Source organism: Falco peregrinus, chromosome 3 (assembly GCF_023634155.1).
Source record: "Falco peregrinus isolate bFalPer1 chromosome 3, bFalPer1.pri, whole genome shotgun sequence".
NCBI classification, from domain to species: domain Eukaryota; kingdom Metazoa; phylum Chordata; class Aves; order Falconiformes; family Falconidae; genus Falco; species Falco peregrinus.
Window position 1 is genome coordinate 35,524,279 of NC_073723.1, and position 27,987 is coordinate 35,552,265.

Consider the following 27,987-nt stretch of genomic DNA (forward strand, 5'->3'; position numbering starts at 1 on the left):
GACCTACAGAACTGTTTCTCATCTCACTTGTATCCTGCTTCTGGCCTCCATGGTTTTCCTGGTATGAACATTGCTGACCTTTCCTGTCATCCTTTAGCCCTCCTTCCAAGTATTTGTTGTATGCTTATTTCTTTCTTCAAGTGACATTTTAACTCATTGCAGCTTATCTGATGGATGAGAGGGAGACTGAGAACAGATATTTGGCTCAAGCAGGTGCAAGACCAGACATTTGCCTACAGGAGATCAAGCTCTAGACCTGTTACTGAAATCTCATTTCTGTGACACTACGGCAAGTTGGGCCAGTTGTGAAGGAAGCATAGACTAAGTTCAAGTAAATGACTCAACAAAACAATATTGTGAGTATAAAGGAGTATATCTTAAAACCTAATTGTGTTCAAGGCTGTGACATACAGAGCGTTCATACTCATGTTCTTCTGTGGGTCTGCAAGCACACAGGGATATAGTTATTCCAATAGGATGGTTAGATTAATGGCAAAACTCAGCAGCTACTGCTGAGCTTTTGTTCCCAAAGTTTATGCTTTGAAATCTCTAAATGTCACAACAGAAGTGACCCAGCTTGCCACAGGGCTGGCGCTTCCATTAACTAGGAAATCTCTTAGGTATTCAGTACTTCAAGCAAATTAAAAGCTTCTTTTTAAATGGTGAAACAAGAGTTAAGTACCATTTGAAAACAGTGACTTGATGTGACTACTGCAAAGCCACAAAGAAAAGTGGTGCAAAGTTAGGAACAGAACAGAGTTTCTGTGCAGGGCTCCCATGCTAGAGGTGGCTCAATCCCCTAGAACAAACCTACCATTAAACCACAGCTTTCCAAAATCACTTTCCACTGCTCTTCCCATGACAGATATGTGACCTGCTCCTGACCTAAAGTCAACTTCTACGTATCCAGTTTTCCAGGCTGCAAACCAGAAGGCTCCTCTTTCCTCACAGAGGACAAAGCGGGGGCTCAATTTCTGCCTGTTCCTATCCTGCTTAATCTCACCTGCATGGTCCTGGCTTTGACCACAGGGCCCGTTGGTTCTAGTTTGACCACATACTTAACAAAGCTGGCTGTTTCCATAGTTAAATCAGCATTCACTTATGTGCTGGCTTCTGTGATGCAGAAGTCACAAAAACCTTTAATTTCTGCTGAAAGACAAGAGACTGATGAAGCATCAATCCACCTGTTTTGCAAATATGGAGAGGCACAAGAAAGGCTTACAATAGGATTCAGAAGATGCATTTTGGCACCCGTAATGAAACTTAGGATGAATGCCAGTGGCTAAATTCGGTAGAGAACTCCAGAAAGCAGATGCCAGCCTGCCTCTCTCATTTACGAGACATCTAAATACCACTGTCACACAGGAATACCATGTGCAGTGGTGCCCACAGAGCAGCCAGCTTATGGAGACTTAAGTGTCCAGACTGAGTGGGGACAAGGTGTCACGCAGCTGCTCCAGTGGGATTCAGAAAGGAGAGAGGTGCTGGTGAAGCCCTGGGTCATGCTGCTGCACATGGCACTCCTAGCACAGACCAGAAGTGTTAGCCATGCCCACGCAAGCAACGAGAGGGACAGGACTTGGCCATGGTCAAGTGGAAGCTCCCCAGCATGATTTTGGCGAATGTCAGCTAGACCCTTCTGCGAGAGGGCCCAAACTGGGTGAAATGATACTCCCTAATAGACTGTATGGAGGAAAGTATGCAGGAAAGATCAGTTGTATGGACTCAAGACTTGTTACAACCCTTGTTCCAGGGCTGGAAAGTGGGCCCTGGCTTGTTTTATTTACCACAATAGGCGCAGCTATTAAGTTCTCTGCAAAGCACAGCAGATACACCCCGTTTCCCACTGGAGAAGCAGGGGATGTTGGTAGTTCACACACTCATTCAAGAAGTAGGCATCCTTTCCATGCTCAGCCCGAGGGATCCTTGTTGCCTCTGAAGGTGTCTTGATGGGCAGCAACACTGGCTTTTAACATGAACACTTCACTGCTCTAACTGGATTGTACTCACATTATGGGTGTGATATTATGCCTCTCTGTAAATGCACAAAATAAAGTGATAGCAACAAGAATATGCAACTAAGCTATTTCTTTTTAAATATCTAGCCGTTCATTTGGTTAGTGGTTTTATACCTTGGCTGGGTAGCTTTTTCCTTGCCAAAGAGAATGGTAACTCTTGGTGCCAGTAAGAAGCATGAGCTAATGTTTGTACAGTGCCTACCAATGCAAGAGTGCTAAGTACTAGAACTGAAGCACATCTTAGCACTCAAAGACCTGCATGCTGAATAGTTGACCCAGTGCCCAGACTGGGATGAATACTGACTTTGAAGAGGCTGAATATAGCTTTAACCCACAACAGAAAAGAAGTCCAGTACAGACATATAAGTAACAATATGTAAAGTGTAACTAAACAGCAATACACACTTTTCAGAAAATGAAATGGAGCTTTCTCTATTTCAATACAAAGCAGTCCAGTTATTCACATTTTCCTCTTGCATGAATTATTGGATGTAAGATGAGAAAATTCTTCAGTTTAATCTTTTTTTTTAATCTCAACCCCTTATAGTAGGATCTTAGTAGAAGTGACTCTGCAAACACCCCTGAAGACATTGTCATAATGCAACACAGTGCCAGTCACTAGGGCGAAGTGAAGTGCAATCATGAGACTTCTGTATTATTTAAGCAGTATCTCACTGAAGCTGTGTGCATACCTGAGTGCTGTTCAGCTCTGATATCCTGGGTGTTCCCACTCCCCTGCTAGATGGCTGTGCTGCAGGGCTAGATTACTAGATTACTTCCTGATTGCCATAGCCCAGAGGTGGGGGCTGTTTAGGCTGTACGTACCCTCTGTACACTGACATAGAGGGTGAAATCCAGAGGAGTAAAAATTATAGTTATCCAATAAATAATTAAATAAAAAGAAAGAAAAAAAGAAGAAGCAGGCCAGAGAAGACCATTTTGGTAGTGCATTTTCCCACCTATAGTTACAATTCTCATCTTTCTGTAGTGGTGAAGATCTTTTTCCACCTAACATACATTTACAGAGTGCTTGTGTGAACCAAGAAGCCTGTCTTCAGTCCTAGAAGTGATATTTAGATAGCTCATAACCAAGAGACAGGTAGGCAAATGTTTTCTGGGACCTCACACAGAGAGTGAGGCGAGAGTGGTGCCACAGCTGAAGCAAATTCATCGGCAGAAGCTGGTTTCAAATAGTTGGTCAGATTGTCTATATGAATCTTTACTGTTCCCTTTGCAAAAAAACTGCTCAATGATGATCACCTACACTCAGTTGTATTTACTGCATGTGTGAACTTGCCCTTGCACAGAACTTGCTCCCAGAGCTTCAGGCACCAGCAGAGTCCAACCTGCTGCCCATGCTCTGCCCAGTGGCTTCCCATGTGCTCCGAGAAGTCCAGCCAAGCCAGACCATGCTGGACCTCCAGAACCTCCTTGGCAGCACTGACGTGGCCATGCACAGTCTAGGCTCCTTATACACAACTGACTTAGATGTTTTTTTTTGTTTGGTTTTTTTTTTTTTAACAGCTGGGGAAACTTCCAGCTTGAAGCAAACACTGAAAAACTTACCTTGCACCAACAAGTGGTTGTTTCTGGCGTGTGGTTTTTAGACGTGTAGAACTAGGTGAGGCTAATTGCTTATAAGAAACAGGGGAGCATTTGAATGCACAGATTCACCTAAATATGATCTTTTAAACGTGAACATCTTTTGCTAATATCTGAAAGTAATCTTTTTTTTTCATAATCCATGTTTCACTTTTAAGAAAGGGAGTAAAGTCACAATCAACAGCACATCCTTAACACGTGAGTTATGTTCCATACTCTTCTTCCACAGGCTGAGACTTCAGGACACTGTGAGTGTCATTCCAGCTGTCGTCAGTGGGAAGGCGACACCCAGACTATTGCCTTATTTACAGTGACATCTACCGTCAAAGGCAATCTGCAGAGGGCCTCTTTTTCTATCAGAAGGTTTGTTCTGTCTTTGGCATTTCTCTTCTTCTTCTCCAGTTCTCACTGCTCAGTTGTTCACAGTCAGTTCAACATTTTAAATTACTGAATGTAGTTTAGTCCGCTATTATCTTTTCAAACCCAATATCCCTGTCCTCAATCATTCCTCTGTCTCCAGAGTATATGTCAAAATAGAAGGTTTTGTATCATCAGTACATTTGCTGGTGCATTTAAGAGTGCTGGGCATCTCCAGCATCCAGAAGACACAGTATCTGCTGGGGTAGCATCATCTCAACACCGTATATTTAGCATTCCCACATAGCTGCCTACTGAGTGTGGCTATCCCTGACACCATCCACACACCAAAACCGAGGCCACTCTGGGCACAGGACCCTGTCTGCAGACTTCAAGAGGTTGGTGGAGTCCAGTGACAGCTCAGTTCCATAGGACTCGACAGAATCTGCTGTGCTCTAGAGTCATGATCCAGCTCTCCCTGTGTACTCTACGGTGTATGTGTGTATATATACATACACATAACATGTATATCATATATTGTGTATTTACTTATAAACATATATACAGACAGAATATATACATAGGTGGTTTAGTGTAGTTGCTAAACATTTTAGGAACAATACGTAGGAAGAGTAATTATATTAATACCATCAGACTGTGAGTACAGAAGAGAATATTTCAAGGATTTGCTCAGGACACCTGCTGAAAACACCACACACCATGTTACAGCTACTGAAATAATGTTAATTAGTAAATAGTGTTTTGCTTTTATTTTGTCATATACAATCATTGCTCTGTATCATCCAGTTCAAAACTAATTTGGTCAAACAGGTTTGCTGCAGCAGACATTCACGAAGGGCTTTGCTCCTCATACAAAGGTCCCCTGAACCAGTCAGGAAGATGAGCTAAACTGCTTTGAGAAATTCAAGGTTTCTTTTAGGTATTGGGCCAACAGGCTGGAAGTTCTTTGGGTAGTCTCTACAGACATTTTTAACAGACTTAAAAATTAATATGTTATTGAATAGCAGAGTACCATGACTCTTGTATTATTTAGTTTCATACAGCAGTAAGATATTGCTCTTATTTATAACTGTATTGGCAATTAAATAGGTAACAAATGCTATATAAATAGTCTTCAGCAATTTTTGGATTGTCGTTGCTATCTGCAGGCCTGGGGACACAGGATTCTTTCAGCTATTCATACATAGGTACCTATGCCTTCTACAATGACAGCTTTAAAATGATTTTGGAATATAAGTTTGGGTGCTGAGATTCTTGGCGATTTCCACATAAACTGCTTATTCATGAAATCACAAACTACATAAGCAGCTGGAGTTTAAACAGGACAAAGGAAAAACAGAAATCAAGAACAAACTCTCTGAAAAACACCAAGGATGACTGGGTTCCTTTTTTCCCTCAAAAATGTCAAAGTGCTGGTTTTTTAAACATCTGAAAAATGGAACTGTCATGAGCATCTGAAATTGTTCAAATTTATGTACTCAGGTATGAGGGTGAAATTTGCTACAATACAAGTGACACAGGAATTGGCTGTGCAGCACATCAGTACTGTTAAGCTGAGTCAGAGAACCGGTTTTCACGCGACAACCCAGTACTCTGTCAGAGACATTCCCTGTCCTTAAATACTGCTGCACGAGAGAAGCCAACACAGATCAGATGTGCAAATGTTCCACCACAGTGAAAACTTGTACTTGGCATGAATGATGGAGAGGTTGACAGAAACAGGAAATAAAACATTAATTTAGAAACGTTTTTGTTTAAGCACTTCAGCATTACCTCCTGTCTCACAAAGACTGCGGACACCCAGAAAAGGCCATTTGTCCATAGAGTAAGTACTTAATGAATAAAACATGGCATCTCACCATTAGAATTACTGTGAATGATGTCTTCTAAAACTTACTTGCATAACTATAAAAAATAGTCAATAGTTCAAAGAAGCGCTATCAGAAACTTTATGTACAAATGACTGCATGTATTACCACTGCCAAAGACATTTTACTTGAGAGATAATAAAGATACCTAACACTACACTGCCCAAATACAGACTTCAAATGAGGGGTGACAATTTTTTGCAAAACTTGAGCTGGAGGCACTAGTTATAAAACTGCAGCTTTCTCTGTAAAATTTCAATCTCTTCAATAGAAAATACAGGACACATTCATAAAATCCATTTTTTATTTTGCTAAAATCCTTATAAATATGAAAGCAGTGGATCAACTCCACTGTTTTCAATATGTAAAAAACATGTAAAACTTTTGTTTCTGATACAAAGCAGTAGCCTTATTACTTTCTCTTCTGAGGCAAACAAACTTCATAACCTTCATGCAATCTGTAAACATTTTGTCCACATTCTGCAGCTACTCACATGACAGGGAAACATCAGATCCAACACTAAGCCTAAAAAAGGGTATGAAAACACGCAACACACTTCTGCTCTCCCCACGCACATTTTCCAGATGTCCTCATTCAGAAAGAACCAACCTGAGGTCTTTTCAGCTACATTCTTCTCCCTATGCCAGAAAACAAAAAGTGCCTAGAATTTTTTCCCCTTTGGTTAATGCTTGTACTTACTGCCACTGCCAAATATCTTTTATTTCTCCCATGGTCTACTGTGTTCTTTCCTTCAGAAAACATTCAGAAGGCATCGAGAGGCCTTGCAGCAATAGTAGCTATATGCTGGGGAGGAGAAAACAAACAAAAAATCCACCTACCTTAAACTAAGCTAAATATCTATGTCTCTATGTCTAATTTATTCAGTTATAAGAAGGTATATAAAGATAAAAAATCAATCCTGATTCAGATTTCCCTCATTTGTCCATCTAAGATCAAAAGACCTGTTGAGGTAAAAGGCACAGCCTAGAAAACCTATAAAAATCCTCAGATTCATGGAGAGCAGTCATCAAAGATGAGCCGGTCAGAATTACTACAGAGATTGCTGGTAGGTGCTGCCCCTGTAACCTCTAGCTGCCTCTTCCAGGTACCACTGTTTTTCACTACCTAGTTCTCACAATCTGAGGGTAAATCTAATCCTATACTAAGCTATATCCTATAGCAAGTTCATTAAAAATAATAAAAATAAATTTTGTGTAAAATGAGCAATTATATTCAGATAACAAAAGCTCCTGAGAGAAACACACGCTCAAGTCAATTCATAAAGCCAGACGTTTCAATGCATCGCTGTTGAGGGCTGACCTTTTATTAGATTTTGACTTGATTCTGATTTCTTTGGCTAGTTCTAACTGCTATCTTTGGTTTTGGAATGTAAGTGCAACCACACAAGTTCAGCTATGGCAGCAGAACATCAGCCAGTACTTAGGAGACACTACACACCTGAGTAGTGCTGTGCTCCACTGCAAGATGTGAGGTATGCGGCATGGGTTTCATTCATACTGCAGCGGGCAACGCGTCTAAGCATGAAACGGGCTGGAGCAACAGCTACCTCTGCCTCCTGATTTTAAGTGGTAGGAGCCTGATGCTCCATGGATATAGTGTTACGGTCCCTTACTGTTCACCAACTGCAACAGACTGGATTTAGGAACAAACGGTTCCCTCTGTGCTCTTCCACCTTGCAGTTTTCAGGTTTCAGGACAATTTCACCACTATACATGGTGGAATTCAGGAATACCTAATCCATCAATATACAAAATCCTTACTATTTGCTTTAAAGGAAAAAATCGATCAGCACATCATTACTGCTATGAAGCAGTCAGAATAACAGGATCATATGAATAATCTTGTTTTACTTAAACCCTGTTAGTCATTACTGCTTGTTGTAGGAAGACAAGCATGACATTGTAGAAGTCAGCAATGAAATGATATTAGGCTTAAAATATTTTTTTCTTCAGAATTACAGTGTGAAGTCTTATATAGAAGCTAAATGTGTTAGAGACCAAAAGAATAATCTCAGAACATCCTTCACCGACAGTAATATCAGGGATCCTGTTCAGTAATTTGGTGGCAAATTCTGGACAACTCCTTCACCACACCTCACCCTTGCGATCAGCACTGCCAGCTCTGTGCATCCAACCCTAGTGCCTCAACGCTCCCAAACCAATGCACTCAAACACAGTCAGACCTCTTAACACTGATGAACCTGCAACAACCCAGGACACACGCCTCTGTCAGAAATGACTGCATGGTAACCAGTAATAAAACACCTATTTGTTAAAACAACTCACAAAACAAACAAACAAACAAAAAATCACAAAGTGTATTAACTATTAAAATTAATTCAGCCTTTGGTTTCAGAGGGAGACTACTCTGGCTTTACTCTAATTTCTTCTGACTTCTCGTCCCTTTAAGGGCTGGGGAGGTCGGTAGTTTCTCAGCAAGCAGCAGGCGACCTCATCCTCAGCAGTGCTCAGGAGACTGCGGAATTTGGCTAGCTGCAATCAAAAGAGACATACAGGTCAGCAGAAAACCCTCACACCATACCAATGAAAAAGCACGTAGTAAATATTAAAGCTACTTGTCACCTTTTTTCTGCCAGAAAGAATGAAACTTTATTTTTCTATGGCATGTGGCGAATGACAATTTCACCATTTCTGTCCTTGCAAATGAAAACGATGACTACTGAGAAAATCTCCCAAAATATGTGTATGAACAAAACTCTGCATAAGGACTATTTGTTTCCTATATTCACACTTTGTCTTCTATAACCTGATCTAAACCAGGGATTTTTATATTTTTTAGTTTGATTATATAGTTTGAAGATTCTGGAATGTTTCATGCAAAAAATTGGATTTCTCAAGTACACCTGTGTACATCTTCTTGTTTAAATAGTATATTCACAATTAACCTGGAATGGTAGGTGTGGTGGTATAAAAAGCTTCTGAAATTAGCACTTTTCATATATTAAACATATCTGTATTCAGACCAGGAGAGAGAGATTTCAAATTTTTCCCCTATGAAGACACGGAACTAGCAGTTATTCGTACCTCAGCATAAACTTCTCTGCTTAAGCTGATCTCAGCAGAAACCCACATCAGAGCTCCACCTCTAAACCTTGGGAAATCTGAGTCTGATTTATGGCCTGAGGTTTAGTATTTGGTCTAATTTCTAATATTTCTAATATTTACTATTTCTATATACCACTTCCCCTCTAGGTTACCAAAGGTAGGACAGAACAAAAATCATTCCATTACAATAGAGCATTTAGTTGTATGGCACATGGCATCTTAATTGTATTAAGAGCAAAAAAAGTCAATACTATCTTACTTCACTCCATTCTAAAGCTAACATTTGTAAATCAGGCTTCCTGTGAGTTTCTAAAAACTTAAAATTTATTTTTAATTTCTTTTAACCTGAAAAGTTAAAAGTGCACCAAAAAGTAGGTAGTAAACTGTAAAGCCTGGAAGAAATACAAACTGACAGAATAAAATTAAATGGCAAAACAGCATCAGTTATGGTGATGACTGATCAGACACAATGGTGGACATTACTGGAAACAAATATGTTTAGCTACATGCAAGCTTATAAGAATGAAGCACATTTATACTTTAATACATAAGATATAGCTACAGTCTGTGTAAGACAACTAGTAAAGAATCACTGTATTTGACATTGTTTCTGACAACATATCCTCTGAACCTGTTAGACATGGGTGTTTGCATACAGTATTTCACATTTTAGAATGTATTAATTATAGATTAGCCCAAATAAGAACATTTTAACCTGAACAATGTCTTGTCTTTGGGAAGCTGGTATCTTAAACCAAAATGTCAATCCTAGATCCATACGCATTGCAGTGAGTCTTACAAAGGCAGACTGAGGGGAGGGGGGGAAGAGATACAAATGAGAAAAATGCACACGTTGAGAAAATAGATTACTTAAATCAGTTACAAACAGAATTTGAGGTTTCCTGACCAACAGGTATCCCATTCAGTGCGCCGTCAACATTTTGCACAAAGACATCGCCATTTCTGCTCAGTATGTGGGCCGGGGTACTGAATTTTCTGAGGTATTTGTAATACTGACCATGAATGAGACAAATGCTGCGGTGCAAAAATCTTAACGGTTGCAGTGTGCCAAGAATATCAATAACATGTTGCAGGTGATGTATTTATCAACATCTGATATCAGAAGGTATAATTTGACATAACTTCAGTGTCTCCAGCAGGAAAAACGCTTTATACCTGAGATGATCGGCCCACTGGGTGTCACTGTTGCAACATTAATATATAGCATGAAGCTTAATTTAACAAGAAATTTAAGTAGATGATGTGGTATCACACTTTTCCTAAGATAGCCTAACATAAAAAACAACTTATTACCATTGTATTTGCTTTTCATTATTCTAGTAAATTCACCAAGTTTTACATCTGTGGTATGAAGAAGGAATTTACTAGTGATCTGCCAAAAAAAAATGCCAGAGGAGAGGATTGAGCAGGATATGCAAATGATGGAAGCGAATGGAATTCCAGGATTTCTAAGTGTCACCAGAACCCTTTTTTCCATAAGTTCCTTGTGGGTTATTTTTAATAGTTAATTTTTAGAGTATGCAGATTCTTTTTAAAAAATAGGTAATAAATAGCTGTTAGGTAAAGAAAGGCAACAAGAAGTCAGGATAAATTTTATAGACTTATTTTATCCTTTGAAAAATTGATAAAGTATGCAATGCCAAGGTCTGCAAAAAAAATATATATATTTGGGTGACGCTTCCAGTTTCAAGTCTTACAATAGCAACATTTTTACAGCAGTAAAAAAACAAAAATACCTGTTCAGAACAAACACTTATGGGCTCTCTCAGAACAATCCAGATGACACTCTCAAGAAGAGGTGGAACAGTGAGAGAGCCAAAGTAAGTCCAGTAGTCCAGGGACTTGGGAAGCAGACAGCTAGGATCAAAGTTTGTGAACAGTGCTCTTTTACCCTGGAAAGAGAAAAAAACTAGCTCACTGAGATTCTAGATTAGATATATTTATAAATTTATTACTTACACAAAGTTTTTTTAAAAAGGACAATACTATTTAAAAGCAAGATGCTAAGATAAAGGAGGTAGAGATTGTTCCACTCTCAGGTGGGCTGGCAGCATCCTGGGTGAGCCAGTGCCCTTCTGGTGAGGTCCTACCTCTTGGGACAGCTTTGCTGCTGCTACCCTGGATGACAGCAGGCCACCATCAAAGGTGTCATGTTAGTGTAGGCTCCCCATAGTTACAAGTGACTATGAGATGCAAGTTGGAGGGAGAGGTGAGATGATGTGAAGACACCCACAGGCTACTGCCAGCTGCTCCCCTCCCTACTCACTCCTCCCAGGCCCACAGGTTACTTCTTCTCCCTGTTCCAGCTACCAGGCCAGAGATGCCTGGACAAAACATGATGTTGTGAGTCAGCTGATGTCTCTCATAGAAACAATAGCTTACTTCTCACCTTGTACCTCAGCAAAACAGGGGAGGAAACCTTTCCCTCATCTTTTTCACAACTTCCCATAAAATAGGTTCTTCCCCTGTTATTATTCTCACAGCAAGAGATTTTTCAGAGACTGGGTTCTATGAGGTATTAGCCTTTTCCTCTGATCTCTTACTGTATAAAAATTATTCTTTGTCTCCTTAGTTTTCAACTTTACTTAACAAGAATGTGCCTAAACTGTCCCAAATCAGAGTTAGATATGCACAGCTATGAAACTAGGGATTAGGGAACATGAAGGTAAAGGGAGTAGCAGCCAGGTTACCAAAAAAAACCACAAAACAAAACAACAAAAGCAACCACAAGTATTAGTATTCTTTAGAAGCATTCGTTCACCTTGATTCTGATGGTGTCCAAGCGGTCAGTAATCTTATTCAGCTGAGGGTTGCATTCACCAATCTAGTAACACCAGAGAAAAAAGAAATAGCTGAGCTCCAGAGAAAAATAGCAAAAATAAATAATCAAAAAGCAAATGCGTAATGAAATGGTTGTATTTAACTTTACTGAAATAATAGCTGATTTAAAAAACTCACAGATTTTGTGAGTACGAGCCTGTGACTAGCTGGACCTTAGAAACAGCACTGGTCATAAAGAAGATCCACTCCCTTGATGACAGTATTTATTCTGGCTACTTACAGTAATTATTTCAGCTACAAAAGATTCACAAGCTTTACAGCACAGGGGAACACAAGCAATTCATTTTTCAAGTTTTATATGCGGGATATTAGAAGTTGCAGGCGTACACCTGAAAATTAAATTGCTTAAAATAGTCAAAACATCATTCTTACATATCCCAAGCAGATCTGTGTGCTAATAAACCCAGTGAAATTTCCCTTGAATCATTGTAATGTAAACTGGAAAGACAGAATTACTGAAGCGGTTCTTTGCAACAGCTGCACATAATGGCTCCCTGGCTGTGCCAGCCCCAGCACCAGGACCAGCTGTGCTCAGGAAGATGTGGCACCCAGACAGAAACCATAGATTTGACCAAAGCCCTATCCTTTGTCATGGATTGTGTGAATTCTCTATCATACAGAAGTCAGTGAAGCTGTTGCAAGAGTTTAATTTCATCTTGTAACAGGTACAGAAGGCAAAGGGGTATATAACAATTACAAGGAAATTCTCCAGTTTCTGATTTTGGGGCAGTTTTTAATTATTATTTTTCAGGAGAAACTACCAGGTCAGAAACAAACCATTAAAGAAGCGTTCAAATAAAATCAGATCACCTTTCTAAAGAAACCTGTTAGTCAAATACAAGTTACTGGGATCCATATAGGGGCAGCAGAATTAAGTTCCTCATCTTACATTGTACAGGAGTGCAGGCTAGGTAAACTGAAGAGTCTCACTGTCTTGAAAATCTATTAATCTGATATTTTTAATCTTCCAGGAAGCACAGCTTTCTGTATTAGCAAGTAAACAGCAAGAAGGAAACAGTATAATTTAATGCCCATATAAAACGGGTATCTCTTTAGCAGCACTTATACCAACCACTGCCATTATCCTTTTGGACTCATAATGCAGATTTATCAGGAGGGCTGAGGCATTCTTTTCTTACCTGTAGAAATACAGCCATGACTGCTAATCCATCTGACTGACGAGCTGCCTCGACGAAACTGGAATACTTCTCCGAGTTCCAATGGACCACGTGAAGCTGGAAAGCAAGAAACACAAACAGCATCAACTCCCGCTGAACTCAAATAGTCACAAACTAATACTACAACTTTACTGGTATTGATACTCTACTTCTCTCTTTTGTATTCAAAGCCATTCATTTTTCTAAATGCAAATACTTCATTAAATCGGTAAATGTGTAGCTCACGCAAATGTCAAAAGCATTTCCAGTGACTGGGATGATTCAAAACTGAGCAGTGATCAGCACACCCTGGCAAATTGCTCTTGGGTCCGCAGATTTTGAACAGAGAAGCTAAAACAAGATGTCCAATGGTTATATAACTAAAGTTTTTAAATCCATTTTAGTATAGCTGATTTTTAAAAGTGATTGAAAATCATGAAGATGCCATTAGTATTTTGCTCCTCTTTTTCTTTAATCAAGCTTTCAGTAGCATCAATCAGCCACATAAATAGCTAGAAAACAGGCAGAGGAACACACATTAAACTTGCGCTGACCCCTTTTCCTTCATTTAGTTTAAGCTGAACATCAGATCTCATTTTTAAGTTTGTCCAAATGTAATTTTCTGTGATTACCGGTAGTCTGGCAATTACAAGCAACTTGATTATCTCAGGTTTGAGCATTTGCATTTCCAACATGCTATTCTGGAACTGTCCTGTGGTAGTTGCTTAAGCAGCTTAAAGAGGCCACCTAGCCAGGTGGGAAAAGGAAGAGCCCGTGTTGTCTACCCCCATACCACCTCAGTCCCTCCTGCTAAGCCAGGTTTCCTAAATCCTGGCCACGCTCCACAGCGGGAGCTCCCGGTTCTTGGGAAGCGCCAGGACATCCCAGCCTTGAGCAACGGTCCGACCACCAAACTGGAGAGAGTACAAACACACAGCGCTTAAGACTAAGTACTTCACAAACATTAATTACTCTCACAAATCCTCAGTGCATTAGTAAATCTTATTTCCCATAGTTTTTAGATAAGGAAAGAGAGGCTAAGAAGCAGGGTGTGAGACTGGCTTTTCTAAAATTGGTGACCATCTTTTCAGACTTTGAACTTTACTCTTTAGGAACACTGGAAAGCAGCTGCACTGAATGGCTTAAACTGGGATGAACCCCTGGGGGGGGGGGGGGAAAAAAAAAAAAAAAAAAAAAAAGGCTTCCTTTCACAATACAGCACTTCAAGGTCTCTAAAGTAAAAGCAATCTAGGACAGATGCAATTTGCTTTAAAAGTTTTCTGCGGAAAGCAACATAGCTGTGTGGTTGAAATAGGGATCTAGGACTGTAAAAATTTTGACTCTGAATCTCAATCCTTGCTTAATCTCTATGAGTTTCAATTTTCCATATCTGTAAAATGGAGCTCTTACTTGGTGTTATAGAGTATAATTCATGTTTGTTAAGCACTTGGGCTCTGAAGTGCTGAAACATTACTTCCAGCAAGTAAGGAATCCAACTGAATTAATAATAATACAGATATACTCACAATGAAACACATGCTGGCCCACAGCTTCAGAGATCCTTGAAGGAAAGTTGCTAAGAATATTATAAATTAAACCAGGAAGACAATATAGTCTGCTAAACCATTCTCGGGTGCATTAGTATCCTGGAGCTCATAGTGCCCACACCACTCACTATCATACATTCACTCACTATTATACATTGAACAACTTTTAAATGATTACATTTTTACATACACAAAAAGGAAACAGATACTCTCAGTCAGAATTGACTTTTATTGCGGATTTTTAAAAAAGAAAAAAACCAACAAAGAACAAAAAGAAAAATTCCCACAACTAAATAAAGCCCACTCCCTCATAGCTTTGCCCAAAAAACCCACCCCAGACCACCCCCATCCAACCCCAAAATCCCCCAACAAACAGAGCTGTGAAACACTTTTGGGTACAGCCCCATTCTCAATGTCTTGTGACTTCTCTTTAAGGAATATATCCCGTCTTACCACCGCTCTGTCACTGCAGCTCGTGAAGAGACCTTGATCAGACCATATGTTGTCACAAAGAATGGAGTCACGGATCCCTTCTGCTTCCCGGTGGGCTTAGAGGGCTGAACCTTGCAGTCTTCTTTACCTGTACGCTAAGTCTTTCTTCAACTCGGTCGATGCTTTTTCTTGAAATCTTACACATCTTCCTTATGAAGGTGAGCACTGAAACCATCTTCATGTCTCCTTCTGAGGTATTTTCTTTTGTGTGAACAGTGCTCAGAAGCCTTGATCTTAATTCTGGGTTTCTTATTGCAAAGCCAAAGTGACTTCTAGAGAGCTTCTTGTGGAGGGTTACCCAACCAACAGGTAACAGAAAGGTTTTTAGACTGGCTAGAAATTCAGAGATATTTTCTCCTTCCATTTGGTTTCTTAGATGGGAAACATATATATATTTTCTCAGCTAGAAATTTGGTTTTGGTACTTAATGGTTTTAAAGTACCTCTATTAATTCTTTATATTCCATCTCACCTGGATCCTGTGGAAAACATAAGCCTTTAAACACTGCAAATGTAACTTTTCCCCGTTAGTGTTAGAAAACTGATTTTTTTTCTGACTGCTATCTTTTATAGCATTTCCAGTAAAATCTGATCACACCACTGTGCACACATTTCATTTTTTTTTTCTTCTTTAGCATTACGGGTTTTATTTGTCCATTACCATTTATTTTTATATTTTTTACATCTTTTTAACCCCAAAACCTCTTCCACTGTCTGAACTATGTGTTGTTAAAGATCTCATCCTCATCAAAATACTCCATGTTACTTCCATTTGCAAAGATGAGTCGGACACTGAATACTTTTTAGTGCGGACTACTCAAATGCACTGAAGGAGACAGAGCCGGAGCGAACTGTCCGTGCCAGAGCAGACGGTGCATTTCTCCCCGTGGCATGCTGCCTCCAAGCGCAGTACCTCCACGGACAGCAGGCACCCCACCGATATTAAGGTGTGGTTCTCAAAGTCATAACCATCATGTTGTTAAATGCACCACAAAATGCAACACTCTTAAGTCTTGCGTAAGCTCTGTGCTGCACAGGCCCCAAATCAAATAATTCTGTGGTCTGTAACTGAAGCTGACTTTGAAAATATTCTCCAAGGAAGAAACAGTGAAAGATAAAGTTTAGAGTAACTCTTGAACCATTAAATCTTGCTCTTATCAAGCTCTTGTCTTCTGTACTCCTTTTTTAATCCTCTCCAAAGCTTTCAAATAGGTTCTCCTTTGAGATAGGACCACACATGAACACTTCAGGAAGACCGCTTGTCTTTTGACAAGATGGGGGGAGAATGAGAAGTGGGACAAGGAGAGGCAGCATTATTCTTACAATGGAAAACTAGTCACAAGCTCAGAGGTGCAGACGACTCCATGTAAAGCCTTACCTCTGCTGCGTACTTCATCCCATCCACTGCATGCTCAGAGCCAGCCTCGTCGTTGGAGCCCCAGTGGAAGTGGATCTGGCGCAGCCTGTAGGTCCCGCTGAGTGGCCCCCCGGTCAGCACTGGAAACCCAAGCAGAGGGAAAGGCTTCACTGCAGGAACGGGAGCCGCCACCCACATCCTCTAAACTCACGCTGGCCTTCAGTCTTTGGACAGTCCCCTTACTCCTTCTCGAAAGCTGTCTCTGATGGCTTCCCATTTCTTTGAAGTGCTACGGAAACCCTCACTTGTCCAGGATCCAACTTTCAAAACTTCATTTATGTACCGATTAGTGGGTTGTGGCCCACTGAAGGATATGTTGTTATCACCAGGTTTGTCTTGCTATGGGTTGGATATTTCTCAGAAGATGGGAAAATATTTCTACTTTGCAAGTGGTTTCCTCTCTTGAATGTACTTAAAATAATCAATGAGAAATTAAGCTTCAAATATAGGCTTTATGAATAAATGGGAGGATCAGAAAAATATAATGTGAACATAATTTCTTCTCCTCTTTGAAATTTGGAGGACAGTAGGTGGAGCTTAAAAAAAAAAAATCAGGCTCTTTCCTTCGTTTGCAACTAGAGCCAGTTACATCAGATTGAAGTCTGAGAAAAAGGAGCATATATTAACATAAATAAAATGAAGCCAACACAACATGTGCACTGTACAACTGCAGTATTACTGACTTAATTATCCAGGGCTGGAAGGGATGTCCTGTGAGGAGCAGCTAAGGACTTTGGGCTTGTCTAGGTCGGAGAAAAGGAGGCTGAGGGCTGGCCTCACTGCTCTCTGCAGCTTCCTGAGGTGGGGAGGTGGAAAGGGAGGTGCTGATCTCTTCTCCTGGGCATCCAGTGACAGGACTTGTGGAAATGGCTCAAAGCTGCACCGGGGGAGGTTTAGACTGGACATTTTTTACCAAGAGGGTGATCAAACACAGGAACAGGCTTCCTACGGAGGTGATTGATGCCCCAAGCCTGTCAGCATTTAAGAGGCATTTGGACAATGCCCTTAACAACATTCTTTAGCTTCTGGTCAGTCCCAGATTGCCCAGATAGTTGGACTAGATGATTGTTGTAGGTCCCTTCTGATCTGAATATTCTACTCTACTCTATCCTATCCCATCCTTCACCCTAACATATGTGTGGGCTTTTCATTGTTTTGCTTTCACAAGTACTTGTCTTTTGCCAATCAAAGTTGGAACCAAACTATCTCTGCACAGAGACTTGAATGTGAATCACATTCAGAAAGATTCCTTATTAATCGCAAAACAAATCACCCCACTCTCCCAGCTCCAAATCTCCTTTGAGGGTTTGGGTATTAGTCTGGGCTGGTTTACTGCTCATTAGAAAGATTTTAACGGGATAGGATGGGAGCTTTAACCAGATGATTTTTAATTTAAGAGCACCAGGGAGGAAAAAAGTAATTTTTTCTCTCTTCTAGGTTTAGTCCAAAACCTAAACTTTGTTAGGAACAAAACATACAAAATAAAGATAAAAGAACTTCTTAAGTTGCATATCTGCTAACACAAATAGCCTGGCTGATGAAAAGGAACTGCAACTGTTTTTCTGTAGGGAAAAATATTTGACCTCCTTAAAACTTCAACTCAAAACCACGCTTTTACAGAGCCTATAAACCTAGCGAACAAAGGGGATGGGGAAGTGGCACTCCTAAAACAAATTCCTTCTTTCAAGAACTGAAAATCTGTAGGGAAATGACCCTAGAAATGTGTACAGATTAGTGTTCTAACTGGCTGAGGGAAAACAATTATGTAGAAATGCATCAGCATTCAATGAAATACTTCTGATGAAAAATGTGGAAAATGGCCTGACGATTTATCTGTGCCACATCATACGGTGATGGTAAAACCTTTCCATTCCAACAGTAATTAAGTAAGAGGTTAGTCAAAAGCTGTTTAAGGCAAATATCAGTATTTCAAAGTTTGAAAAGAGCTGGAAGAAGAGGTCTTTGAAACATCAATAGACCAATCTCAGAGAATGGAGCTAATGTGGAAGCGAAGAATAACAGAATTACAGTTACAGACTTCACAGCCCAGATTCAATGCTGGCCAAAGTGAAGAAATAGTTCATATGGAAGTCAGTTAATAATGGATTAAAAGATGCCAATGTATTTGGTACCAATTAATTTGATGAATTTTTTTTCATAGACCCAACATATGGCAGGAGTGCTTACTTCACAGGGGTGCCCCATAGGCCAAATTTTGGCCCTAGAAAATTCAGTATTTTTTGATCAATGACCTGAAAGAAAACAAAAACATTACTGATAAAGTTTGTCAGTGACAAATATTAGGGAAATTAGTGAATAACTCAGTTTATGGGTACAGGAGGATTTGAATTCTTTGACAAGTAAGGCATGATAATAGCCAAAATGTAAAGCCATTTATGCTGACTGAAGAATCTAGTCCATACATAGAAGATACGGAGTCTCCTGAAGGAGACTGGGGATTACATTTTTAATTATCTGATCAACATCTGTCAGTGCTTTGCCATGACATGAACTATATCCTTGGAGATATGGCCTGAGGAAAGCAGTAAGAAGAGGATCACAATACTAGTTCAGGCCCTGTCAGTTCAAATTAGAAAGTGAAAGACATTCTTGGTGTATTCATATTCACTTTTTTTTTTAAAAAAAAAATAAGAGGAGTTTAAAGGCGGAGCTGATCCAACTCACACCAGAAATAAAGTGTTATTTTTTTTTTTTTTTCAATTGTGAAGATTATTAACAATCAGAACAACTTACCAAAGGCTGTGGTAGGTTCATCATCGCTGGAAATTTTGAAATCAAGATTGTATGTTTTTCTAAGAGATGTGCTTTAGTTCACCCACGCCTACTAGGCTTGAAGCAGAGATTAATTCTGGGAAGTCCCGTGGCATCTGACCCACACGAGGTCAGACCAGATCACTGACGGTCAGCTGATGGCTTTCAGGCAACATCCAATGTTGCTTGTATCGACAGGAATTCTAAGAATTAAACTAAGACTGTCCAGGAAAGCAAAGTATGATGGTGTCTCCATCTATGTTTCTCCCTGTTGCCACTGTAAGCTAATAGGTCCTCAGGACTAATGGACAGGGTGTTCACAAATTAGTCTTCCTCTGGCTTCGACCCTTGTGAGAGCATCATATGGGCTTGGATCCTCAGCTAACCCTCACACAACCACAAGACGATTTTATTGCTTGAAGAATCTACACTCCTGCAGTTTCAAGGGGAGGTGTGCTAGCTTGCCTGCCATCCAAGAGAAGGCTTTAAAGATGAAGGCACTAACATTAAAAAGACTATGCTAAAACAGAGAACTTCTAAATAAGAATTCTTGCTTGCCAAAAGGGAAGCTACATATTCCTAGATGAGACTGGGACAGTAACGCTTTTCAGTGAAGAAAAGGGATCGCTTGGGATATATATTTCATTTGTTCTGTATTGGCTCTTTCCTGACACAAGAGGTCCAGGTATGGATTGTAAAAAGGGTAAAAATATATAACCAAACCTGCAGCTAAAGTCAGATAAGAGACTTGAGCGATTCGGTTGGAATGAACCTGTAATGAGACACAAAGGATTCATCTGCAGTGAGAGAGAGCAGCATTTGAAAAATTGTACACAACACTGTTCAAACAGGGGGGCTGGCACTATCTAGCTGGTTGAGGTGGATCAAAGCATTCCTGTGAAAAGGGAATACTAGTGCTTTCTGAGAAATGCAGCCTCAAACTCATGTCCAAATATGTTCCCACATTGTATCATGCTGAAAGACAGGGGAAAAAGGAATCTCTCATCCGGAGGAGCAAAGCCTTACTCTTTATGAGGAGCTCATACCCAGCAGCAAGACATGCCCAGGCTGGATGCACTCTATTCAGGAAATGGTGGAAGAAGACATAGTGTCTGCCACAGGAAAGGAACAAACCTGATTTGTTGACGGTATCATCAAACTCAACACTGGTGGAGTGCCCGTTGTTAAGGATGATTTTAGCAGAAGCTGGATCGTAATTGGGATTTAGAGGACGGAGAGAGGGATCATACTTGGTTTCCTCAGTTTTGATGTCGATGGGTGACTGACGGTCTCCATTAGCAACAGGAAAAACTTCCTTCCAGTGGGCAGGCCCTGCAATGCATTGGAGTAGAAGTCTAAAATGATGACAGCGCCCTGCTTCATACGAAAGAAAACTCTACCTTAATAGTTCTTGTTTGCATCTTTTAAATTCAAAAAGGGTACATCAGGAAAAGATCAAAATATTCAGCTACTTTTTCTGCACCGCACTGCAACAACAGCTCTCAGGACCCCTTTATCTACCTTGCATGGTGTATCTAACTGAATTTGGCCTTTGAACAAGGACATGTGCAGCAGGTAGATATTCAGTTATTCACAATTAAGAATCAACTATGCATAAGACACATCCAATAAATGCTCATTTAAATCAAGCATCCTGTATCCAACAGGCACCGTGCCGCAAAAAAATTTTGACGTGCCATTTTTGACTAATATCATGTCTCATTATGTCTTTAAGGATTACCTCTTACCCACCCAACCCCCCTGCATTAAGGGTTTTTTTATACCTCAGTCATTGGCTGTAAAAGACCTGAGAACACACCTTCTACTGACTATGCTGAATGAGACGGGGAGATGTCAAAAAAAGATAAAACATCTGACCGGTGTGCCGGCTCTGCTGCGGCCTGATGGCAGCGCCTGTTACCTAAGCACCACTGCACAACCCACCACCTTCTCCCAGCCCATCAGCTCTGCACACCAGCTGTCACAACCAAAGAGAGACCGTCACCCTCGAACCGTGAAGTCTGCACGTACACATGCACAGAAACACACACACTAGTGTTGTTGCACTGACAAAAGCAGCAAAGCACAGGAATACTCTGGACAGTGGTGCCTGCAAAAGGTTTGGATTTCTATCACCTCCTGCTGATAAACGTGAGTAGGTCTTCCAGACACAGACTTGTACCACCACTCACTAGAGTTAGCTAGAAATTAAAACACTATAGAAGCTGTTAATCAGTTAACCTTCCTCTCTCCGTGCAAGCTAAACCAAAAGCCAGCTGAAAAGCGTTGTCTCTGTAAATCAACAATATAGATATGAGAAAAATGGCAAATGCCATTCTAAACTAGTAACAAAAGCTTCATTGATGAGATGTGTGAGGTGAGGTGTCTGCTCTTATCTATCAAACATCAGAGTTCTAAGTAAGAATATTTGTGCCACTGTTAAACCATATTTGAATAATAAACAATGTGGAAAGAAGCCACAGAAGAAAAAGAGGAACAATAAGCTGTTTGGGGAATATGTTCTGTAAGGTAAAGACAGAAAACAATGTTTAGGATGAAAAAGAGGGTGGGGTAAAAGAAAAGGGCATAGGGGAAAGTCTGGAGGGTAATGAGCATAGCACTTGTTCTTTCTTCAGGCTTATCATGGTAAGAAGCATAATAAATCAACTAAGAGAGACTGGATATCAGAAAAACTTAAATATGAGCATCAGAATCTGATTTTGTAAAATCTGTGTCACTGGAAATCCTCATAATGCCCTATACTGAAGGTAACTGGGGGGGGGGGGAAACACAGTCTAAAAATCAGCCTGTTGGTTTGGATCTTTCTGGATGGCTTAGCACTTAAATAAACATGACAACAAGAAAGAATTAACATGTACAACACTGTGATTAATAGCCTGACATCAAAATTTGTTAGATGGGTTTCTCTCCTCAACTTCAATAGAAGTAAACCTAGCTCAGAAACTCACAGGTGCTAAAATAACCCCAGCGCCCCAGCAGTGGATCAGGGAGGGAAGCGCCCTGCAGCACTGTGGGGACGCAGCTTGCACAGCACCTGGACAGAGACGGATGGATTCTCCTCTAAGCAGCACCAAAAAAATGGAACAGGGAAGGAGTAGCTTGTAAAGACCACCCTGAGACTTAAACCTCGCATAGAACAAAGGCAAGGGCCTTCAGTCCTGAGTTTGCTAAAAAGTTCCTGTTAATGACTTCAATAATTAAACTCATTAAGGGAACAGCTTCTAAGGCAGAAGATAAAAATCCTACTGGTTTGAAATATAAAGCTGTTTAAACTTAATTCTTCTCACTTCACAAATGATCAAAGCTATTCAATATTTTAATGACATACAGTTTAGCAGGTGATATAATTTTTATTGTTTAGCTCCTCGTACCCTGTAGTTGGAGATGCAATGCATAATTTTATTCATAAGAAGCACCACTCCGTCATTTATACCTAACTACTGTCATTTGGGATGCCTAGAAAAAGCTTCTTGCTACTTAATTTTAATGTTTCAGATGTTCCTTAACTGAGGAAAGGCAAAATACATTTATGGGTTTAACTATTGGGTCCTATTGGTCTATCTCAGAAATAACTATAGTTATTATACATTAAATAATATGAATGATTTGCATTCAGAAATAGTATGTGCCAAAAAGAGGACCCAAGGCTGTGATTCTGCTGTTAGCTAATTATTCAACAACAAACTTCACTTCTAAAAAGACATAGTACCTGCTTTTGTACTTGTCTTAAGCTTCAATGACCAAAATCATGTTTTGCTATGGTGATTAAACATCTATCAGCAACACAAGACTGCCAGAACTCTGACCTCTCCAAATATGCAGAAAAACATCAAGAAACTTCAGTTCACTTTGTACCAATAGGTTCTATCAAGTGGTATTCCTTACAGGGTTAACTACCAGCAACCTAATACAATTATCATATACTCTTGCTACCCTAGGAAAACTGTGACTCAGTTCATTACTAGAGACCGCACCTCAAAGCAAACTTTATATATGACTGTTGGAAAATAAGTCATTACAGTTGGAAGAGATGCTCAAATGCATGCCATACAATTAGATTTAAGCCAATGGGATGTCCAGGGTGAAAATTCCTTCTGGATATGGACCTGAATGATATGCCTCCATCTCAACATAATGTACATTTTAGTTTTCTAGAGATGTACTTTATGACATATCCGGTATGTTGATGGGGAAATGTTCTGTTGCTAGAGGAAATTACCTCGTAGCTCTTAACAATCAAAGCCATTGGGACCAAGATTTAGGACAAAAAAAATGATCCATCTGCTCTCAAGATTGCATGCCTTTATTTTGGACACAGAATTACCAAATGTGATGCACACCTCTGTCACTTTTAGATCGGACTATCGCTACTTATAGTACCCACCAGCATTGCACACATTCAGTTCATTAAATAGATCTCATAATGAAAGCAGTTATGAATTTATTAGGAAACAGAACTCTCTAGAGCACCTAACATTAGTGCTGGTGTTTATCCAGCTCAAGTTAAAGATGATGAGTTTCATCAAAAGGAAACCTGAAACAAGCCTAGCTGAGATATTGCAGGATACAGTTCGGTTGCGGTGAGCCTCTACGCTTGCATAAATAGAGCATGTACAGGTAAAAAAGTGGATTCTGGTTTTGGACAGTTTCCTATTAAATGCAGAAAGTTCATTAGTTTGGTGTGGTTTGACCTTGGCAGGATCACATGCTCATGTATTGCTAAAGAGAATCCATTGCCCACTTCATCACATGTAAAATGCTTAAATTTATGAAGTTAGGCTTGTGAGTAGTTTAGTTGCATATTATGTTGCAATAAGATTAGCTCAAGTAAAACCAAATCAAAATTCATAATGGGTAAAATTAAGTGCTGTTTTTTTAAAGCAGGCATCAAAATTACATGATTTTCAGGGAGAAAAAAAAGTATAAGAAATTACAGTTGGACTCAATGTTATTAAACTTCTTTTCTAACCTAAATGATTCTATGAATTCACACCCCTTTTTATTTATAAAATGCCTCAGTGTTACAGTAGTAACTAGATCAAGGGATATTTTTGCTGTAAACCACAATACACGAAAGTACTTTCCATATAATTTATTAAACAAATAGCAAACTGAAGGCAATTTATCCTTGCTTTCTCTTTTAACTAAGGCAATTGAATAGTTAACTAAAAAGATTGTTTCTGTGAAGGGGTAAGAACATTTCCCTCTTCACAGGAACCTTGAGCAGCAAAGAAAAGCACGCATGATGCCACACTGCAGCCAGTTTTCAAGACCTCAGTATTACGCCTCCCTACACAAGCACCATCAAAACTGAAAGGTAAGAACAATGGCAAGAAAGCAAAGGCCAAGGTTTGCATAGAAATGAAATAATGCCTCTTTCGATTTCATAAATATGTGCATCAAAGCAGAGGAGAACATTTGTATTGGGTTTGTGGGGGGGGCTACAGGGGTGGCTTCTGTGGGAAGCTGCTAGAAGCTTCCCCTGTGTCCAACAGAGCCAATGCCAGCCAGCTCCAAGACAGACCCACTGCCGGCCAAGGCTGAGCCCATCAGTGATGGTGGTAGCGCCTTATGGGATAATATATTTAAGAATGAGGGGAAAACCCTGCGCAACACCAGCAGCAGCCAGAGGAGAGAGACTGTGTGAGAGCAACAGCCCTGCAGACACCCAGGTCAGTGCAGGAGGGCAGGGGGTGCTCAAGGAGCCAGAGCAGAGGTTCCCCTGCAGCCCATGGTGAAGCCCACGGTGAGGCAGGCTGTGCCCCTGCAGCCCGTGGAGGTCCACGCCAGAGCAGGTGGGTGCCCAAAGGCGGCTGTGCCCCCACGGGCAGCCCACGCTGGAGCAGCTCCTGGCAGGGCCTGTGGCCCCATGGAGAGGAGCCCAGGCTGGGGCAGGGCTGCTGGCCGGGCTGTGACCCCGCAGGGGACCCACACTGGAGCCGGCTGTGCCTGAAGGACGGCACCCCATGGGGGGACCCATGCTGGAGCAGTTCATGAAGAACTGCAGCCCGTGGGAAGGACTGACATTGCACAAGTTCACGCAGAACTGTCTCCTGTGGAAATGACCCCAGGCTGGAGCAGGGCAGTGTGAGGAGCCTCCCCCTGAGGGGGCAGGAGCGGCAGGGACAGCGTGTGAGGGACTGACCCCAGCCCCATTCCCTGTCCCCTGCGCTGCTGGAGGGAGGAGGGAGAGAAAATCAGGAGTGAAGTCAATCCTGGGAAGAAGGGAGGGGTGGGGGAAAGGTGTTTTTAAGATTTGGTTTTCTTTTTCATTACCCCACTCTGATTTTATTGGTAATATTTTTTTTCCCCACAAGTCGAGTCTGTTTTGCCCGTGATAGTAAGTGGTGAGTGGTCTCTCCCTGTCCTTATCTCAACACACCAGCCTTTCATCACATTTTTTCTCCTCTGTCCAGCTGAGGAGGGGAGTGATAGAGTGGGTTTGGTGGGCACCTGGTGCCCAGCCAGAGTCAACTCACCACAACATTTAATTCTGTATATAACAGCCAGCCCATGTCCTCCTATATAGATACACCATATATGCAGATAGGTATGTGTAATATTTGACAGTATGCTTTACATACATCATGATTTATGTTGCAGTTATTATTGCTAAGGGGCACATGAGTTTTCCCCTGGTTTAAAAAAACCAGCACTTTTATTGCTGCAAGTAACAAATGCAGTACTCAGAGTGAATGCAGATGTCTTTCCAAAGTCAACTTCAATATATGACTGCACCAGATTGAACTAGTTTCACTTTGTTTCTGCCACATTAGTTGCAAAACTTAATCTTAGTTCCCAGGAAATTATTTTCAGGGCCATGCAGGGCAACAATATTTTTCAAGAATCAGAGCAATCTCCTGCATCTGCGATTCAGCCAAACAAGAAACAAGCGAACCCAATAAAATAAATGCACAAAAATTAAAACTGATAGCTAGGGAAGAGCTGTGAAGTGTTGGATATCCACACTTCTCTCCTTTGGCCTCCTGTGAGAGGTAGGGGGAAGGGGGTGGGCTGATGAGGAATTACCTACCCCCGGCAGCTGCTGGGGGCTCCAAAGAAGGAGAGGGAGAAAGCCAAAGGCCACCCCTAGTATGGTGTTACGCAGTAAACAGAGCTTTATAGGAGAAATGGGGCCTCAAGCGAAGTCCAGGGCCACCCCGATAGAAATTCTGGTGCCCTCCCCTTCCTAGAAGTTGAGAATAGCAAAGGAGGAAGGATAGGATAAGGGAGGGAAAAGGGGCTTCTTATCTGGATGGTGCAGGTGAAGTCCACAGCACTCTTGGAAAACATACAGAGAAACAAATTTGAAAAACAAGACCCATTTACGTCTTAAAGGGAGGGGTAGAGTAGACTGCGCAACAGTAGATAACACACGTAATCATTGCAACATCGCTGTGATCCACCACCTCCCAGTTTTTCAGGAAAAGTATATCCATCCAGAAAAGATGGAACAAAAGGACCAGGAAGGAAAGGTAATCCTTGCGCAAACAATATTCCAAACTCTAAGTAATAATACACATGAAGCATACTCCTCTAGGCATTAGTAAATGCAAATATATAGCTTTCTCCTTTTACTATCATGGTGTTTTATTTCTCTGTGTATCATAACAGACAACGGAAGTTATTCCATTTTTTTTTATCAGGGCTGAGTCTCCAATTTACAAAAGTGCTTTCATTTCTACTTGCACAACCTGTGAGCCGGTCTGCACACAGAAGCAGCGTTTGCATCACTTACAATGCAAAACAGAGGAAAGTCTTTGAGACTGCTGATGAGGACACCTTGGGACTTCAAAGACTGATGAGATGAAGGAAACTATGAAACAACCAAAAACCAAAAGCATCTCCTCTTAGGTGCACAGTTGCACATTCAAATGACCGATCCTAGTACCTAGTATGTCCCACTGCCTTACAGAAGCAGAACATAGCAAGAATCGGGAAGAAACTGCTGGTGCGGCAGCTCCGGTCAGTGTGACCGTCTAATAAATACCCGGTAGGCAGCTGAGCAGCTGCAGGAGCACGCGAAATCCCAGCGGGGAACGAGACGGATCCCGCGCAGAGCCCGCCCCTGTCCCGGTCCTGCCAGGCGCCGCCGCAGGCACGACCCCCTCGCTCGCCAGCCAGCCTGGCATCGCTCCGAGACAAAAGTCTGTTCGCTCTCACGCTGCAAAGCCTCGACGGCATTTCAGCGCGTTCCGCTTGCCCACGGGCTCGGAGCTGCCGGAGGCGGTGCCCTGGCGGTGCCCCGGCCGCCCCGACGGCCCCGCAGGAAGCACCGCGGCCGCCCCCCTGGCCCCCCGCCCGCCTCCCGCCGCCGCCCTACCGTTGTGCTCGTCGTATCCCCAGTGCAGCATGGCTCCGGTCTGCTGCCGGCACGGGCTGCGACGGGCTGCGACGGGAGAGGCGGCCGTGCCGTCACCGCCGCCCGCTTTGAAGGCGACGGGCGGCGACGCCCCGATGCTCGGGCGCCGATAAGGAGCCAGCAGCGCTCCGCGCCCGCGCAGCCTGGCCCCGGCCCCCGGCCCCCCCGGCCCCGTTCTTGCCCCGAGGCCCCGCCGTGCCCCCAGCGCAGCGCCCTCGGGGCGGCCCGGGGGCGGTGGCCAGCCGGCAGCGGTGGTGCTGCCTCGCCGGGGGCCGCTCCGACGGCGCTGAGGTGTTACCCCGCCGCTAGCCGCCCGTCCGCCGGCGGCATGGGGACATCAGTACCTGGGCCGGGGGTCGCCCGGCGCGGCCGCCCCCCAGAGCAAAGCGAGGGGCGCCCCGCCGC

At 41.8% G+C, this 27,987-nt stretch overlaps 1 protein-coding gene and 1 long non-coding RNA gene across 3 annotated transcripts; one reads left to right on the forward strand and one right to left on the reverse strand.

The window, feature by feature from the left end:
- Window positions 1-151: 151 nt before the first annotated feature.
- On the forward strand, window positions 152-7,303 carry LOC114013014 (uncharacterized). Its single transcript, XR_003555839.2, has 2 exons — window positions 152-356; window positions 3,850-7,303. It is a non-coding gene; the product is annotated as an uncharacterized LOC114013014 (long non-coding RNA).
- Window positions 6,157-27,902, reverse strand: LOC101919261 (carbonic anhydrase 13). Of its 2 annotated transcripts, XM_055800774.1 has the most exons (9): window positions 27,544-27,902; window positions 20,334-20,531; window positions 19,923-19,971; window positions 19,182-19,207; window positions 16,389-16,507; window positions 12,955-13,050; window positions 11,736-11,798; window positions 10,711-10,866; window positions 6,157-8,380 (listed from the first exon to the last, which is right to left on the reverse strand). In XM_055800774.1, the coding sequence occupies exons 1-9, from the start codon at window positions 27,572-27,574 to the stop codon at window positions 8,267-8,269; spliced, it is 852 nt and encodes a 283-aa protein (XP_055656749.1). In that variant the 5' UTR covers window positions 27,575-27,902; the 3' UTR covers window positions 6,157-8,266. The 2 variants fall into 2 exon arrangements, with proteins under 2 accessions (XP_055656749.1, XP_055656748.1); XM_055800773.1 differs by lacking the exons at window positions 19,182-19,207; window positions 19,923-19,971 and having other exon boundaries at window positions 27,544-27,687.
- Between the last annotated feature and the right edge of the window lie 85 nt (window positions 27,903-27,987).